The sequence below is a fragment of the Chiloscyllium punctatum genome, chromosome 49 (genome assembly GCF_047496795.1).
Source record: "Chiloscyllium punctatum isolate Juve2018m chromosome 49, sChiPun1.3, whole genome shotgun sequence".
In the NCBI taxonomy this organism is placed as follows: Eukaryota; Metazoa; Chordata; class Chondrichthyes; order Orectolobiformes; family Hemiscylliidae; genus Chiloscyllium; species Chiloscyllium punctatum.
The window spans coordinates 14,724,065-14,738,712 of NC_092787.1; the positions used below are offsets into that span (position 1 = coordinate 14,724,065).

The window sequence follows — 14,648 nt, forward strand, 5'->3', positions numbered from 1 at the left end:
TGTATCTTGAGAAAGAATGAACTTAGATCTATACAGAATCATTCACTCATTTTTTCAGGAGTTTTGGAAGTATGTTATTAATTTTTTTTGTAAGCAAATGGTACAGCCAATTCAAACACATAAAAGCCCACAAATAATGACGTAAGGTTGAGGGTTAAATGTTGGACTGTGGTAGAGCAACTCTCCGTCACAGTGCTTTTGAAACGTTTCCATCACCTGATAAAACAGACAGGACCCTGGTTAAATTTCTCATACATAAGGCAGAAATGTTAACAGTGCCATATTACATTTGTTTATAAGTAACGAAGCATAAAGGTATGTTCAATTTTTACAAGGCAATCATTAGGTTACAACTTCATGCCGTTCTCAGCATCTCAAAATAAAAAGAATATTGAACCCATTGAATAGATACAGTAAGTTGTCCATAGAGTAATATAGTTTGGGATTATGTTAGGCATGGACTGTTTGGACCAAAGGGTCTATTTCCATGCTGTGTGACTTTATTTGCTAGTTAAGTGAATTGGAAATGGTAAATTGTCCATTGTGTCCAAAGATGTGCAGGCTAGATGGGCTAGCCATGATAAATGTGGGGTTATGGGATAGGGTGGAGGGCCAAATGGCCTCTTTCCACATTTTAGAATCGTAGGATTTCTACAATGTATTTTGCTTAGAGCTGAGCAGTGTGATCAATCGAACTACATCTGGAACACAGCACTTTATACTTGCCTTTAAATAAGATAAAAGTTAGGGTCAAGGCTATTTCCTTGATATATTGGAAGAGGGTTTGGTCTTGTCCATTACAATTCATTTAAGGGTCCTCTTTGCTCATGTCTGTATATATGTTTAAAAGGATTCAATAATGTGCAATCATTAGGGACATCCTTGATGGCAAAAATAACAAATTAATTCCTTTATCCTAATCATTAAGATATTCTTGACAATGAGTTCTAATCTTGGCCTTTAAAGTTTGATGCCATCTTTTCAAAGCTCCTTGAGATTGTGGATGATAAGCTAATAAATTCTATTCCCAATCTATTCATTATTTAATTGAATACTTGCAACAGAGAATTTTAACTTGATCTGATTGTATTCAGATGAGTAATTCATTTCTTGTAAAAAAAATTAACTAACCTCTTCATTAACACTTTTGCTATAACTTTCCACAAAGACAGTACCTCAGAAAACCCTATTAAAAGGTCCATAATTGTTAAAATATACCGATTCCCACTGCTGGTTTTAGTTAGAAGTCCTTCACAATCTAATAATACCCTGTTGTATGGTTCTTTGAAAGCTTGTATCAAAGTTGAAGCCGCAGATTTAATTTCAGTTTGTGTTTTCTCCACAAAATTACACTACATCTTTGTGTAATTCCTGGCTGATAAAATTTTTTTAGATTCTCTAATTTGTGTTTTTCCAATATTGAAATGACCTGTCATTGGAGTTTTGTGAGCCCCACATAAAATTTTTATAAGACTTAGGTGGACCCACCACTTGATGGTTTACTGCTCATGCCTCATCCGCTGGTATTTGAGGTGGTATTTTTAAAAGATGTTTCATTAAGACTTTGCCTTTTAAAATATAATACTTGGCAATGGCTCGGATTTGATTTTGAAGTAGGCTGTCAGATACAGCTCTCTGAATCACCTGCATTTCTATAAAAGATGGATTAAATGTGTCAACTTCAGATGGATTAAACATAATCAACCTCATTCTCTTTACCTTACTCTGTCCTTACTTCTTTCTAAATTTACAAAATAGTATCAGGTTACTCAATTTTCACATCATCTCTTTATCATAGATTCCTTTTCTCAACCAAATCTATGAGCCTAAGGTTCAATCACAAAAATGTCAGGAAACAAGCCAGGACGTTTCACCAGTAGCATCTAAATTTTTTTGCTTCTATTGGTTGTCCCATTATTTTTGAGGCCACTATTTTTTAGCCAGCCAGGCTATTCTTCACGACAAAATCAATTCTTTCTATCAGGAATTGTCACATTACTTCAACTACATCCTCTCTACTCAGTTGGCCTTTAATCCAACTCTATATAATAGAACTGGTTCATAGTCTTTTAAAAAAGATATGTTCATGGATGTAGGCATTGCAGGATAAGCCAGTGTTTATTATACTTCCCTAGTTGTCCTGGAGAAGATGCTTGTGAGGTGCCTTTTTGAACCACTGCCGTTCTTGGGTGTAGGGACACTCCATACCATTATGAAGCAAGTGCTGGCATTTTCACCTAGTGGCAGTGAAGGAACTACATTATAGCTCCAAGTAAGAACATTGTGTGACGTGGAGGATAACTTGCATGTGGTAGCATTCTCATGCATCTACTGTCCCTGTCCTTTTAACTGGTAGAGGTCATGGGTTTGGAAAATACTGTCGAAGGAACCTTGATGAGATTACATTTGGGTAATAATTATGTCACTGTGCATTAGCAGTGAAGGAGTGACAGTGTCTTGGATGGTGTAGAGCTTCTTTATTGTTGTTTCAGCTGCATCTGTGTATATTTCCAGTTAATATATCTTCCTTCATTAACCCCACTGGGAAGACAAATTGTATCATTAGCTAGCATCAGGGACTGACTTGTGCCAGCATCTCTCAATATCTTTATTCTTTTCCTCTTGATCAAAAGAATAAAGAAATACCTCTTCCTTTAAATTAGAATCCAGTGGTTTGATTCTGTTTGGCAATAATCAGCAAAGAGCTTGCTTGACTAGTGCCATCTATCCGATTCCTGGCAGATTCTGAGGGAACACCTTTCCAGAAAAATGCCAAACCATTCTGTGTTCAACAGCACTTGGTCACATTCATTTGTGATTCTCCACATTCCATGGCTTTAGTTATCACTTCGTATCTAGAGTTAATCTATTGAAGTTAATGACTATGAAAACAAATCACAAAATGCTCCACGTGCACCAACTGCAGACATTTATTTCCCTTCAAAGTACCCAATAATATTAAACTGAAATCATTGGAAATCAACAGAAAGCAAGCTGAAACAAACCAAAAGAGAAAATTCTGGAAAATCTCAGCAGGTCTGGCAGCATCTGTAAGGAGAGAAAGGAGCTGACGTTTCGAGTCTAACTGACCCTTTGTCAAAGCTTTTATTAAGCTGAAACAAAAGCTTGATCAGCCTAGGAACAAAAGAGAAAAAAAAATCAAGCCAGTGGAGTGTGTAATTGTTTAACATAGACAAAGCACAACAGTGATCATTATAGTGTAATTAGTATTAGTTGTATTGGTAGTTGCAATTAGTATAATGTTATTATACAGTGATGTTAATTTTTAAGTGTTCAACTAGCCTTCATCCATCGTCCTTCACATCCACTTTCCTGCATTTTCCCTGTAATTCTTGATTTTCCCACCGATCAAGAACCAAACATCAATCACTTTTCTTCTGTCTGTCTATGTATCTCAGCCATAAATACAAACAAAGATTCTACCCTCACAGCTCTCTGAGAGAAGCAGTTCCAAAGACTCACACTCTGAGAAAAACTTCCTCCACATCTCAATCTTAAACTGATGCCCCTTTATTCTAATACTATGCCATCTGGATGCAGATTCTACCAAAAGGGGAAACATCCTCTCAGCATTTATCCTGTCAAGCTCTTTAAGAATCATTCTAATTCTTAACTCCAAATGAGTAGAGTACCAACCTAATCATAGTGTCATACAGAATGGAAATAGACCCTTCAGTTCAACTAGTCCGTGATGACCCAAACTAAACTCGTCCCACCTGCCTGCCCTTGATCGATATCCCTCCAAACATTTCTTATCCATGTACTTATCCAAATGTCTTTTAAACATTGTGACAGTACCTGCATCCACCAATTCCTTTGGAAGTGCATTCCGTATATGAAGCACTGTGGAAACAAAAACTTCCCTCGTCTTTTTTAAATCTTTCTCCTCTCACCTTAAAAATATGTCCATTAGTCTTGTTATTCCTCACCCAAGAGAAAGGATGCTTGCCATTCACCTTATCTATACCCCTCGTGATTTTATAAATCTCTGTAAGGTCACTCCTCAACCTTCTATGCTCCAGTCAAAAGGTCCTAACCTATCCAAGCCTCTCCTTGTAACTCAAACCCTCAAACATTTAACAACCAAGATACTATTAATGGATCATATGCAGCTTCATTGTCCATCTGTACACGAAGTTTAAAGACAACTTACTGCAAGGCATTTTTTAAACATAAGAACTAAGAGTGGGAGTAGGCCATCCTGCCCTTCAAGCCTGCTCCGCCATTCAATCAGGTCATGGTTGATTTTTTTTGTGGCCTCAGCTCCACTTACCTGCCCTTTCACCATAATCATTAATTTCTTTAATGTTAAAAAAAAGTCTACCTTAGCTTTAAAAACATTTACTGAAGTAGCATTGACTACTTCACTGGGCAGGGAATTCCACAGATTCACATCCCTCTGGGTGAATAAGTTCGTTCTCAATTCAGTCTTAAATCTGCTCCCCCTAATTTTGAGGCAATGTCCTCTTGTCCTAGATTCACCTGCCAGTGGAATCCTCTCTATGCCGATCTTATCTATTTCCTTCATAATTTTGCATGTTTCTATAAAGATTCCCCTCATTCTTCTAAAATTTCAATACATATCATCCCAGTCTACTCAGTCTCACCTCATAAGTCAATCCCCTCAACTTCGGAATGAACCTAGTGAACCTCCTCTGTACCCCTTCTAGTGCCAGTACATTCTGTCTCAAGTAAGGAGACCAAAACTGCATGCAGTACACCAGGTGTGGCCTCACCAGCACCCTATACAGCTACAACATAACCTCCCTGTTTTTAAACTCAATGCCTTTAGCAATTCCATTTGCCTTTCTAATTACCTGTTCTACCTGCAAACCAACCTTCTATGATTCATGCACAAGGACATCCAAGTGCCTCTGCACAGCAGCATGCTGCAATTTTTTACCACTCAAGTAATAGTCCTTTTTACTGTTATTTCTACCAAAATGGATGATTTCACATTTATTAACATTGTTCTATCTGCCAGACCTTTGTTCACTCACTTATACTATCTATGTTCCCCTGCACACTTTGCTCTGCCACTCATCTTAATTTCATCTGCAAACTTTGACACACTACACGTCATCTCCAACTCCAAACCATCTATGTAATATTTTCCTTTATAAACAAATAGATGAGGTTTTTGGCAATTGTAGTCTTTGTTAAACGTTGTTATCACTACACTGAAAGAACATGCTTTGTTTTTCTTGGCTTTACCATTCCTTTATGAGGTACATGAGAAGCATCAGAAGGAAATTAAAGTTCATCTCCCAGACCTTCAACGCATAACAGGATGCATTACTCAGTCATCTATTTTTGACGATATTTAATATGTTTTAATATACAACCAAGACTGGAATGAACCTTGTTCTATAACATCAGCGTTTTTAAAATCCATTTACAATATGCAAAAATCAATAGGAAAAATTATATCTGCAGTGTGGCACCTGATAAAATATCCTTCCATTATTAAATCTATATTTTTGAATACATTGCAGCCTTGATATACATGAAAAGTTGTAACTGTAGGGTTTGACTTAAAAAGATAACTTACTGAAATGTTAAAATCTTATTCAATATTGCAGAGCATTTGCAACACACATCAGGAGTACAGATAAAATGGCTGTGGGTCTTACCATACAGTAGGGTTGCTCTCTCATTAGAGAAAAATGACTTGTGGTTGTTTAACCGGAGGGTCATCACACTTCAGGTAAGCGGAGAAGTTAAGAAGAACCACCTTATCTAATTACAAAATTAACCTTTGTTTCAAACATAGTTCTATTCTGCTCATCACAGTGTACCTCTGCAGAATTCAAAAACTTAAGGCTAACTTATACTTTAACTCTTTTAGACAAGACATAAGTGCAGAATAAAGGTGTTGTTTCTTTATTTTTCTGCCTAGCCTTACAATCAAATACCCAGGAATAACAGAAATATATTTAGATTATCTCATTTCAAATTTCAACAGCATTGATTGTGTTTTTACTTGCTAGATCTCTGTGTGAAGTAAGGGAAACTATAATGCACAGATGCTAGGAATTGTCACTAATTACTGCATTACAGTCAAATAAAGTCAATTATGGTTACAGTTGATAAATACCATTATGTAACAATATCATGCCAAAAAGCAATTAATTGAATTACATGAGAATAATTTACAACTAGCCAATTTTATCAAGTCTATTATTCCACAGCAAAGACAAGGATGACATACAAAATTCAACTGCACATTGGCATTTCTAATTGCACCAAAAACAATTACCAAAAGGTCCAAGGTCAGAATCTGATTCAGTGTTTTGCTTAGAAATGATGAGAGGTTATGATAACCAATCCCACATATAGCAAACTGTGTTGCACTTGACAGAAAAATATAATATGCAACCATAATTTCACTAGCTACGGTATTCATTCATATAGATGGGAATCATTAATGATAAACTGCATATAGAGTCATTGAGATGTACAGCACGATGTGAGAATTAATGGTAAGCAACAGAAAGTTTTTTTTTTACAAAAAATCTTTCCTGAAGGTACCTAAAGATTCTACTTACTATGCAGCAACAGAATAAATAGAAGACAGCAAGCTCAGGACATTCAGAGTCAGACTTGCCTTAAAATGAGTGTCCGTATTAATAAACAGTTAAGAAAATGCAATTCATATCAATATATTCAATTGCCCATTTCTAAAAAGATGTTTTATAAAAAGGTATGCTAAGCACATGTTATACTCATTTGCTGCTCCCTCACAATTGACTCTGTCATTCCACTGCAAACATTTCATTGCATTCTATAATCATTTATATAATGTATAGTCACTTTAATATTTAAAATTAATAAAGTCTGAAAAAGTTATACTTTCATATATAATGTGGTAGCATGTATATTGTTGTAACCAAATCCTACTACATGTGCAGACTTACTGAACGCTTGGACAATAATGTGTTGGGCTGAAGGGCCTGTTTCCACACTGTAATGTAATCTGTAATCTGTAATCTGTAATCTGTAATCTGTAATCTGTGTCACATGAAAACATAATAAGCCTTACAAAGACTGTTGCTCCAATAGCAGCTTCTACTGGTCATTATCAGTTAAAAACTCTTGTACATTTTAAAAGAGCAGAAAATGAAATTCAAGTTACAAAGCCTTGCATTTAAATAAGATTGTCAAAATGAACACATCAAAAATTGATTTAAAAGATCAATGTTCAAGTCCTAAACTGTGAAAGCCAGATGTTCCTTCGACAGCTAATCTATTCTATAATTTACCGATACTGCCTGGCAGTACATGTTCCATGGATTCAATGATGGCTCGTGATTTGAAGCAGTTTGGACTACACTGTACTGCTAGGATAGCTCTTGACGGTTAGTACGGCTTAACACAGTCACTCAGCCTGTGACATCTAGGAATGACAGTTTGTTGTTGCTTTCCTCAACAGTAGAGCGAACAACCAATGGGGAAACTTCAACCCAGTGTCTACAGGAAAACAGCACACACGGGCCGAATACTGAACTACAGAGACAATCATCCCAACATCCACAAACGAAGCTGCATCAGAACGTTATTTCAACGAGCCAACACACACTACAGCACTGAGCAGAGAAAATCACCTATGCCGTGTATTCAAAAAGAATGCGTACCCAATGAACACAGTCTGCTGATTTCTCAGCAACAAACCCAAACAAGCAGTCAAAACACATCCAGAAACCCTAGCCACTCTCCCCTACTTCAAAGGCATCTCTGAAATGACTGCCAGACTACTGAGACCCTTTGGCATCACGGTAGCCCACAAACTCACCAATACACTAAAACAGCAGCTAATGAACTTGAAAGATCCTATACAGACAACAAGCAAAACTAATGTCATTTACAAAATACTGTGCAAGGACCGTAACAAACATTACATTGGACAAACAGGCAGAAAACTAGCCACCAGGATACATGAACACCAACTAGCCACAAAACGACGTGACCCTCTCACACTAGTATCCTTACATATAGATGAGGAAGGACACCACTTCGACTGGGACAACACACCCATCCTTGGACAAGCCAAACAGAGACACACACGAGAATTCCTAGACGCATGGCATTCAAACTGGAACTCTATCAACAAACACATCGAGTTAGACCCCATCTACCACCACCTGAGAAAAAGAATAGGAAATTACATCACCAAACCCAAACATATAAATAGAAAGCAGGAATCAGCAGCAGTGCTTCACCTAGAGGCCCACTGAAGATGTTACCTAGTACGGTGACAAAACATCTGGAAATGAACCTTCCAGCTCAGCGAGCAAACCCACATCCAGAACCTCAACCGGAGCTACAAATCTTCTCAAAACTCGCTAATATTCACTTAGGTTTAAACATGCCTCTTAATCAGTAAAACTTAATATCACAAAGAATTATTAAGAAGATAAAAAACAATTGGAGCAGCAGAATGGTGGGTCAAAACAGACCCAGATACTGTGCATCAAACTTCATCAGAATGAAGCCAACATTACAGGAGGACAGCAAATAGCTAAAGGTTGCAAATTATTGTCTGCAGAAAGGTCGTGAGAGGACTTGAAGAACAATTGGATCCACAGGGAGAGGATGACTGGGCTTAGGGAGAGGTACTCAGTAACATAGAGGATTGTGAATAATGGGTTAGCAGGGGGGCAAGAATGGTCACAATCTATAGTTAGAAAGATTGGTGGACATAGTTTGCAAGGAGAGCATGTTATGAAGATTGGCAATCTTGGGTCTGTGCAGCATCATTGTTCTGTCTACAGATTTTAATAACCCGCCTTCATTTTTAAAAGCCTTGGTAATGTTTAGGATTGATTTCTTTGGAATCGGTTGCCCCATGGCAAAACGATATTGGACCAAAGATTCATTAGGTATTAAAACCACTTACCTGCATATTCAAATAGTTTTAACACTTGCTTCATGTGTGACTAAAGAACATCTCTTCTTTGTCCTCATTCAAAAACTGCAGATTGCACATGCATGCGCACTTACCACTTGTCATTTTGGGCCCTATTGGAGGTCACTGAAAGCCTGAAAATTAACCCTAACTCTAAGATTCCACTTAACACAGAAATCCAGCTGAGTCGCAGGCACGTTGCATACCTCTAGCACAATTTTTAATTCTAATTTAATTTGTTGAATTATTTGGAAATTAATGTCATCATTGCTTATCCAGGCTTTTATATAAAAAAATTCTTCGTGAAGTTGTTGTTTCCCTTACATAGCTGATGTATTCTTTTGCAAGTTGGAACGTGAAGGTCTGGGAGTGTGTCAATATTTGCAATGCATTGCTCAAACAGAAACCTTTGAAGTCCTTTCTTTACCAAATCAGATGAGAGATATGATAGTCTGCTCTGAACACATCTTCAAAATAGAAACATAAAGAACTTTAAAGTCAATAGAGGAAATCTTTCCCTATCAAGAAATACAAGATTATTACTAAAGGTTACAATAGAATTATAGTAGAATTTTATTTGGATAGTGAAGAATGTTCAGTTTTCTGTTCTACAAGAGTGTGCATTATAAGTCAATTCAGAATAATGCACTTCATTCTATTTCACAAATACCTCTGTAACCAATATTGAGTTAACAATAGCTACACCTCCTTCACACAAGAACAGACTTAGTGACTTGACCTTTATTGTGTGTTGCCACGAACTTTCACTAAATCAGCGCACACACAATTACAAGAATTATGTCTTCAGCAATAATTATACTTTCGTCAAGTTACTTTAGACCATTTATACACAGTACAAAAGAAATCCTCACAACACTGACAAATACATCTTTGATCACATAATACACTTGAGTTTCACAATAGACTTTGCCAATATACGGAGTAATCCCAATTATGGACCAAAATGAATAATCAATAAATCTCCAGAGTATGATTTCCTGTATTTTCTAGCCTTAGTTTAATTGGATAATCTTAATACGATTTCATTTGCAAAAGACAAGAAGATAGCAGTTCTACTTATCTTACTGTTACCATTAAAAAAAGTTATTACCTTTGCATGTTTTGTAATTTTGCATTACAATAATGCAGCAAACAGCAAAATCAGCAGTTAAAAAGAGTCAAAATTTATAACTGTTATTTAGAAAGTATGATGACTACAGTAGCATCAAACTGTAATCCTCACAGGCAGTGATCTGGATCCTCAATGAAAGTTAATTGTCCAAATCTGAGGATTGATCATTGTATTTTCATAAATAAAACTTATTGCTTTGAGTTAATATCAGTTCTTGTTTTAAGATTAAATGTTATATTGTAACCATTAAAAAATTCAGCTATACTTCAGTATGATTGCAGTAAAGTACAGCCTTATCATGAATTGAGAATTTAAATGGAGATATTTTTGACATTTATTTTGCAGCAATAAAATACAATATAGGAAGCAAACCACTGGAGGTATGTAAGGTTCTTCTTGAAATTTCACATTCATAATACTAAAAAAAGGTTTTAAATATGGAGCCAGAACAGGAGGCAGATTAGGACTTTGCAGCACTGCAGTTTGATTAACACTCTGTTACCTCTGTTTCCTGGCCTGCTGCGACTCCTGGAACGACTGCGTTGTCTCTGAAGACGTGACCTGCCCAAAAGTCTGTAGTAATAGGATGGACGTCCTGAGGTTTTTCTGCTGTTAACTGACATTTTGTGAACTGTTTCTTTGTCAGTAATTTCTTTACTCTGTACAAATCAAATTCCTCAGTGCTGTGAGCCCTTCATTAGGGTTAATGCATGTAGCAATACTCCATAACAGGACTTTTTTAAAGTGCAAGCTTGTCCAAGCTTGTTGCTAGTCATACTTCTGCACCATGAGAAGATAAGCATTTGGAAACTGTACGCAGTTAGCGTTCTATGGACCAGAGAACAAAAGTTGAGCTTTATAAAATCCTGAACTGGAGTTCTTCCATTCACATTATGATAGCTTATACTATTGTAAGAGAAATACATCAGACATTCATATCCTACTGCTAAGTGTAATGTAGACAAATTATTGTACAATTTCAATTTTACCACCATCTATTAAGTCATAAGTTAAAACATTAACACAAGCTATTCTGCAAGCAGTTAATCTGTAGGAATCTATTCCAGGTTTTCAAAAAATACATGGGGCCCATACTGAGTTAAAGGCAGTACGGAAATGAGCCAATCAAGTTAACATTAGAGGAGTTCGGGTCAAGTAGGCAAGTTCACAGCTGGACAACAGATGAATCCAATTTCAACTTGAATTAAAGGTGAACTTTGGAATGTACTCAACGGTTGGCACTGAAATTCATATTGAGTCATGAAGTTTTATAAGCAAATCAGGAAGTTCAGCATTCAATACAAGTTTATTTGCTTTGTCTGTATGCAACACTTGCATTGAAACAGGTAAACCCTGCAAACTTATATAAAAGAAGAAAGTATCTTACTTCAGCTACCTACTTTAACTTGTATGCTCAATACTTATTGTGTTAGTTTAATCTCAGTGGGTTACACAAACCTCATCACTGGATAAGCAAGTAAGTTTTACTTTATTAGGGAGCAAAAATAAGCATTTATGAGAAAGAGCAGGTTCAACCATATCTAGTGGTATCAATAATTTGAAATAACTTTTACTAAAATTGATTTTTCTTTTACTTTTTACAAGCAAACATTAATACAAACTTATGAGGCATGAACAATGACAATTTACAACTGAAAATTAAGCATTTCAAAATCTGCAAATGACTGGAAAACTCTATTCTTTTTCTGGAAACATTCAAGTAAAATGCCAATAAAGACATGAAGGTATATTTCGCTGAAAAGCTGACCAGTTGCCCATGGAAATAGGATTTTCAGGAAGTGTGAGTCCTCAAAGACAGCAACTATACAATTATACTTTTCACAAAATTTCACTTTGGGAATGTTTGAGGGAATTATGTTTTGCTCAGGTCAGTAAAATAGTGTAATTTTAAAAGCAGATTAACCACAGCAGAAATGATATTGTATAAACAGCAAGGAATTCAAAAAAGGTAAAGGCCAAAATTTTATATTTCCTCAGAGTCCTTTCACTCTCCTGTGTATTGTACAAATCTAATAGACACTGTAGGCAGCTGCCTCCAGGATATGAAATTCCTTTGAAGCTCAAATTGTTTTCCTATGGCTATCAGTTTATTAGTCACCTGCAAATAACATTACTTGAAAATTATTTTTAAACTGAAGAAGCCTACAATGATGTAATTAGAACACAATCAGCAGCACATGTTCTTAATTCAATTAGCATTTTCTATCTACACTAGTTGCCTGCCTCCAATTTTCTGACAAGGTGCAGATGATCTTTAAGAGATTGATCAATTACTGCATAAATCCATCCAATTTGCATAGATATTTTGAAGTACTTACACAACATAACAGTTTTTACAAAGTAGTTCATATTACCAAGATAAGGAATGATAATGCAGAGAATTAGGAACATCATGCATTTCAGGAATATAAAGTTAGCATCAAAACGCTTCATCACAAGGCACAGTCTAATGCAAAGCAAAAAGCTCCTCCAAGTCTACCCAACAGTGTCTTTTTGCTCTAAAATCACCACAGCACAACTTATTGCATCTGCAAAACCTTTTCCATTCTCCACTACAGCCATCCCATTGGCCTGAGTATTGCTGACAATTAATGCTGAATTATGGTTAGTCGAATACATTGTACAAATGAATTGCATTGAGATTACCCAGATCTATGCCACACTGAATGCTAGAATAGTGGTCATGTTTTCTGTACACCTTAAACATCACTAAAATATATTTCTGATCCTGGCTAACATCCTTGGGGAAGAATAATTTTTCAGCACTTTCAATTAAATCGTCCAAGAGGGTGAGGTGCCAAAATCATGCTTGTTAGAGATTGGATACACTGTAGTTTGCCAGAGGTTCTCTATACAGTCTGTTATAATTTTAGAAACATGGACGGATCTTTATTTGGAAAAGGTGTCAATCTGCATGCTGTCAATCATTTGGCAATAGAACATAGGGTCTGTACTGCGCTGTAATGCTCTTCAGCCCTCGATGTTGTGCATACCTGTGGAACCAATCTGAAGCCCATCTGTCCTACACTACTCTATTTTCATCCATATGTCTATCCAATGACTGTTTAAATGCCCTTAAAGTTGACAAGTCTGCTACTGTTGCAGGCAGTGTTCCACACCCCTAAAACTCTGAGTAAAGTAACGACTTCTGACATCTGTCCTCTATCTATCACCCCTCAATTTAAAGCTATGTCCCCTCATGCTAGCCATCACCATTTGAGGAGAAAGGCTCTCATTGTCCACCCAATCCAGCCCTCTCATTATCTTATACGTCTCAAGTTATCTCTCAACCTTCTCTCGAACAAAAACAGCCTCAAGTCCCTCAGTCTTCCCTCAAAAGACCTGCCCTCCATACCAGGCAACATCCTAGTAAATCCCCTCTGAACTCTTTACAAAGCTTCCACATCATTCCTATAATGCAATGACCAGAACTGTATGCAATACTCCAAGTGCAGCTGCACCGGAGTTCTTGTATAGCTACAGCATGACCTCGTGGCTCCGAAACACTATCTCTCTACCAATAAAAGCTAACACACCTTCTTAACTACCCTATCAACCTGGGTGGCAACTTTCATGGATCTATGTACATTGGCACCAAGATCTCTCTGCTGATCTACACTACCAAGAATCTTACCACTAGCCCAGTATTCTTTATTCCTGTTGCTCCTTCCAAAGCGAACCAACTCACACTTTTCCGCATGAAACTCCATTTGCCACCTCTCAACCCAGCTCTGCAGCATATCTATGTCCCATTGTAACGTGCAACATCCTTCAGTACTATTCACAACTCCACCCACTTTAGTGTCATTCGTAAATTTACTAACCCATCCTTCCATGCTCTCATCCAGGTTGTTTATAAAAATGACAAACAGCAGTGGCCCCAAAACAAGATCTTTGCGGTACACCACTAGTAACTAAACTCCAGGATGAACATTTCCCATCAATCACCACCCTTTGTCTTCTTTTAGCTCGGCAATTTCTGATCCAAACCACTAAAATGCTCTCAATCCCACACCTCCCATATTTTGTGCAATAGCCTACCATGTGGACCCTTATCAAACACTTTACTGAACTTCATATACACCACATGAACCACTTTATCCTCATTCACCTGTTTGTTCACCATCTCAAATAACTCAATAAGGTTTGTGAGGCACGACCTACCCTTCACAAAACTGTGTTGACCAACCTTAATCAACTTATTCCTCGCTTGATGATTATAAATCCTATCTCTCATAACCTTTTCCAACACTTTACCCACAACCAAAGGAAGGTTCACTGGTCTATAATTACCAGGGTTGTCTCTATTCCCTTTCTTAAACAAGGGGACAACATTTGTTATCCTCCAGTCTTCTGCCACTATTCCTATAGACAATGACGATATAAAGATCAAAACCAAAGGCTCTGCAATCTCCTGCCTGGCTTCCCAGAGAATTACAGTATTCACAAAAGTCAGGTTCACCATTTAAAACTTTGAAAAGCTTTTGCCATTTACAACAGGTTTGGATGCCCATGGGGCAACTTTCCAAAGCAAGAAGGGATAGGCAACAAATGCCGGCTCATTCAGGA

The 14,648-nt window shown here is 37.0% G+C and overlaps 1 protein-coding gene across 6 annotated transcripts in view; it reads right to left on the reverse strand.

Annotated features, from left to right (window-relative positions):
- Positions 1-14,648, reverse strand: part of LOC140469406 (disabled homolog 2-interacting protein-like) — a 705,419-nt gene that overhangs the window by 351,261 nt on the left and 339,510 nt on the right. Inside the window, exon 1 of one of the 6 annotated variants that reach the window (XM_072565893.1) lies at positions 10,561-10,869. The exons of the other annotated variants lie outside the window; for them this stretch is intronic. Coding sequence (XP_072421994.1) covers positions 10,561-10,681 — 121 coding nt within the window. The 5' untranslated portion in view covers positions 10,682-10,869. Of the gene's footprint in view, positions 1-10,560; positions 10,870-14,648 lie in introns of those variants that run through there. 6 annotated transcript variants of the gene reach the window in all.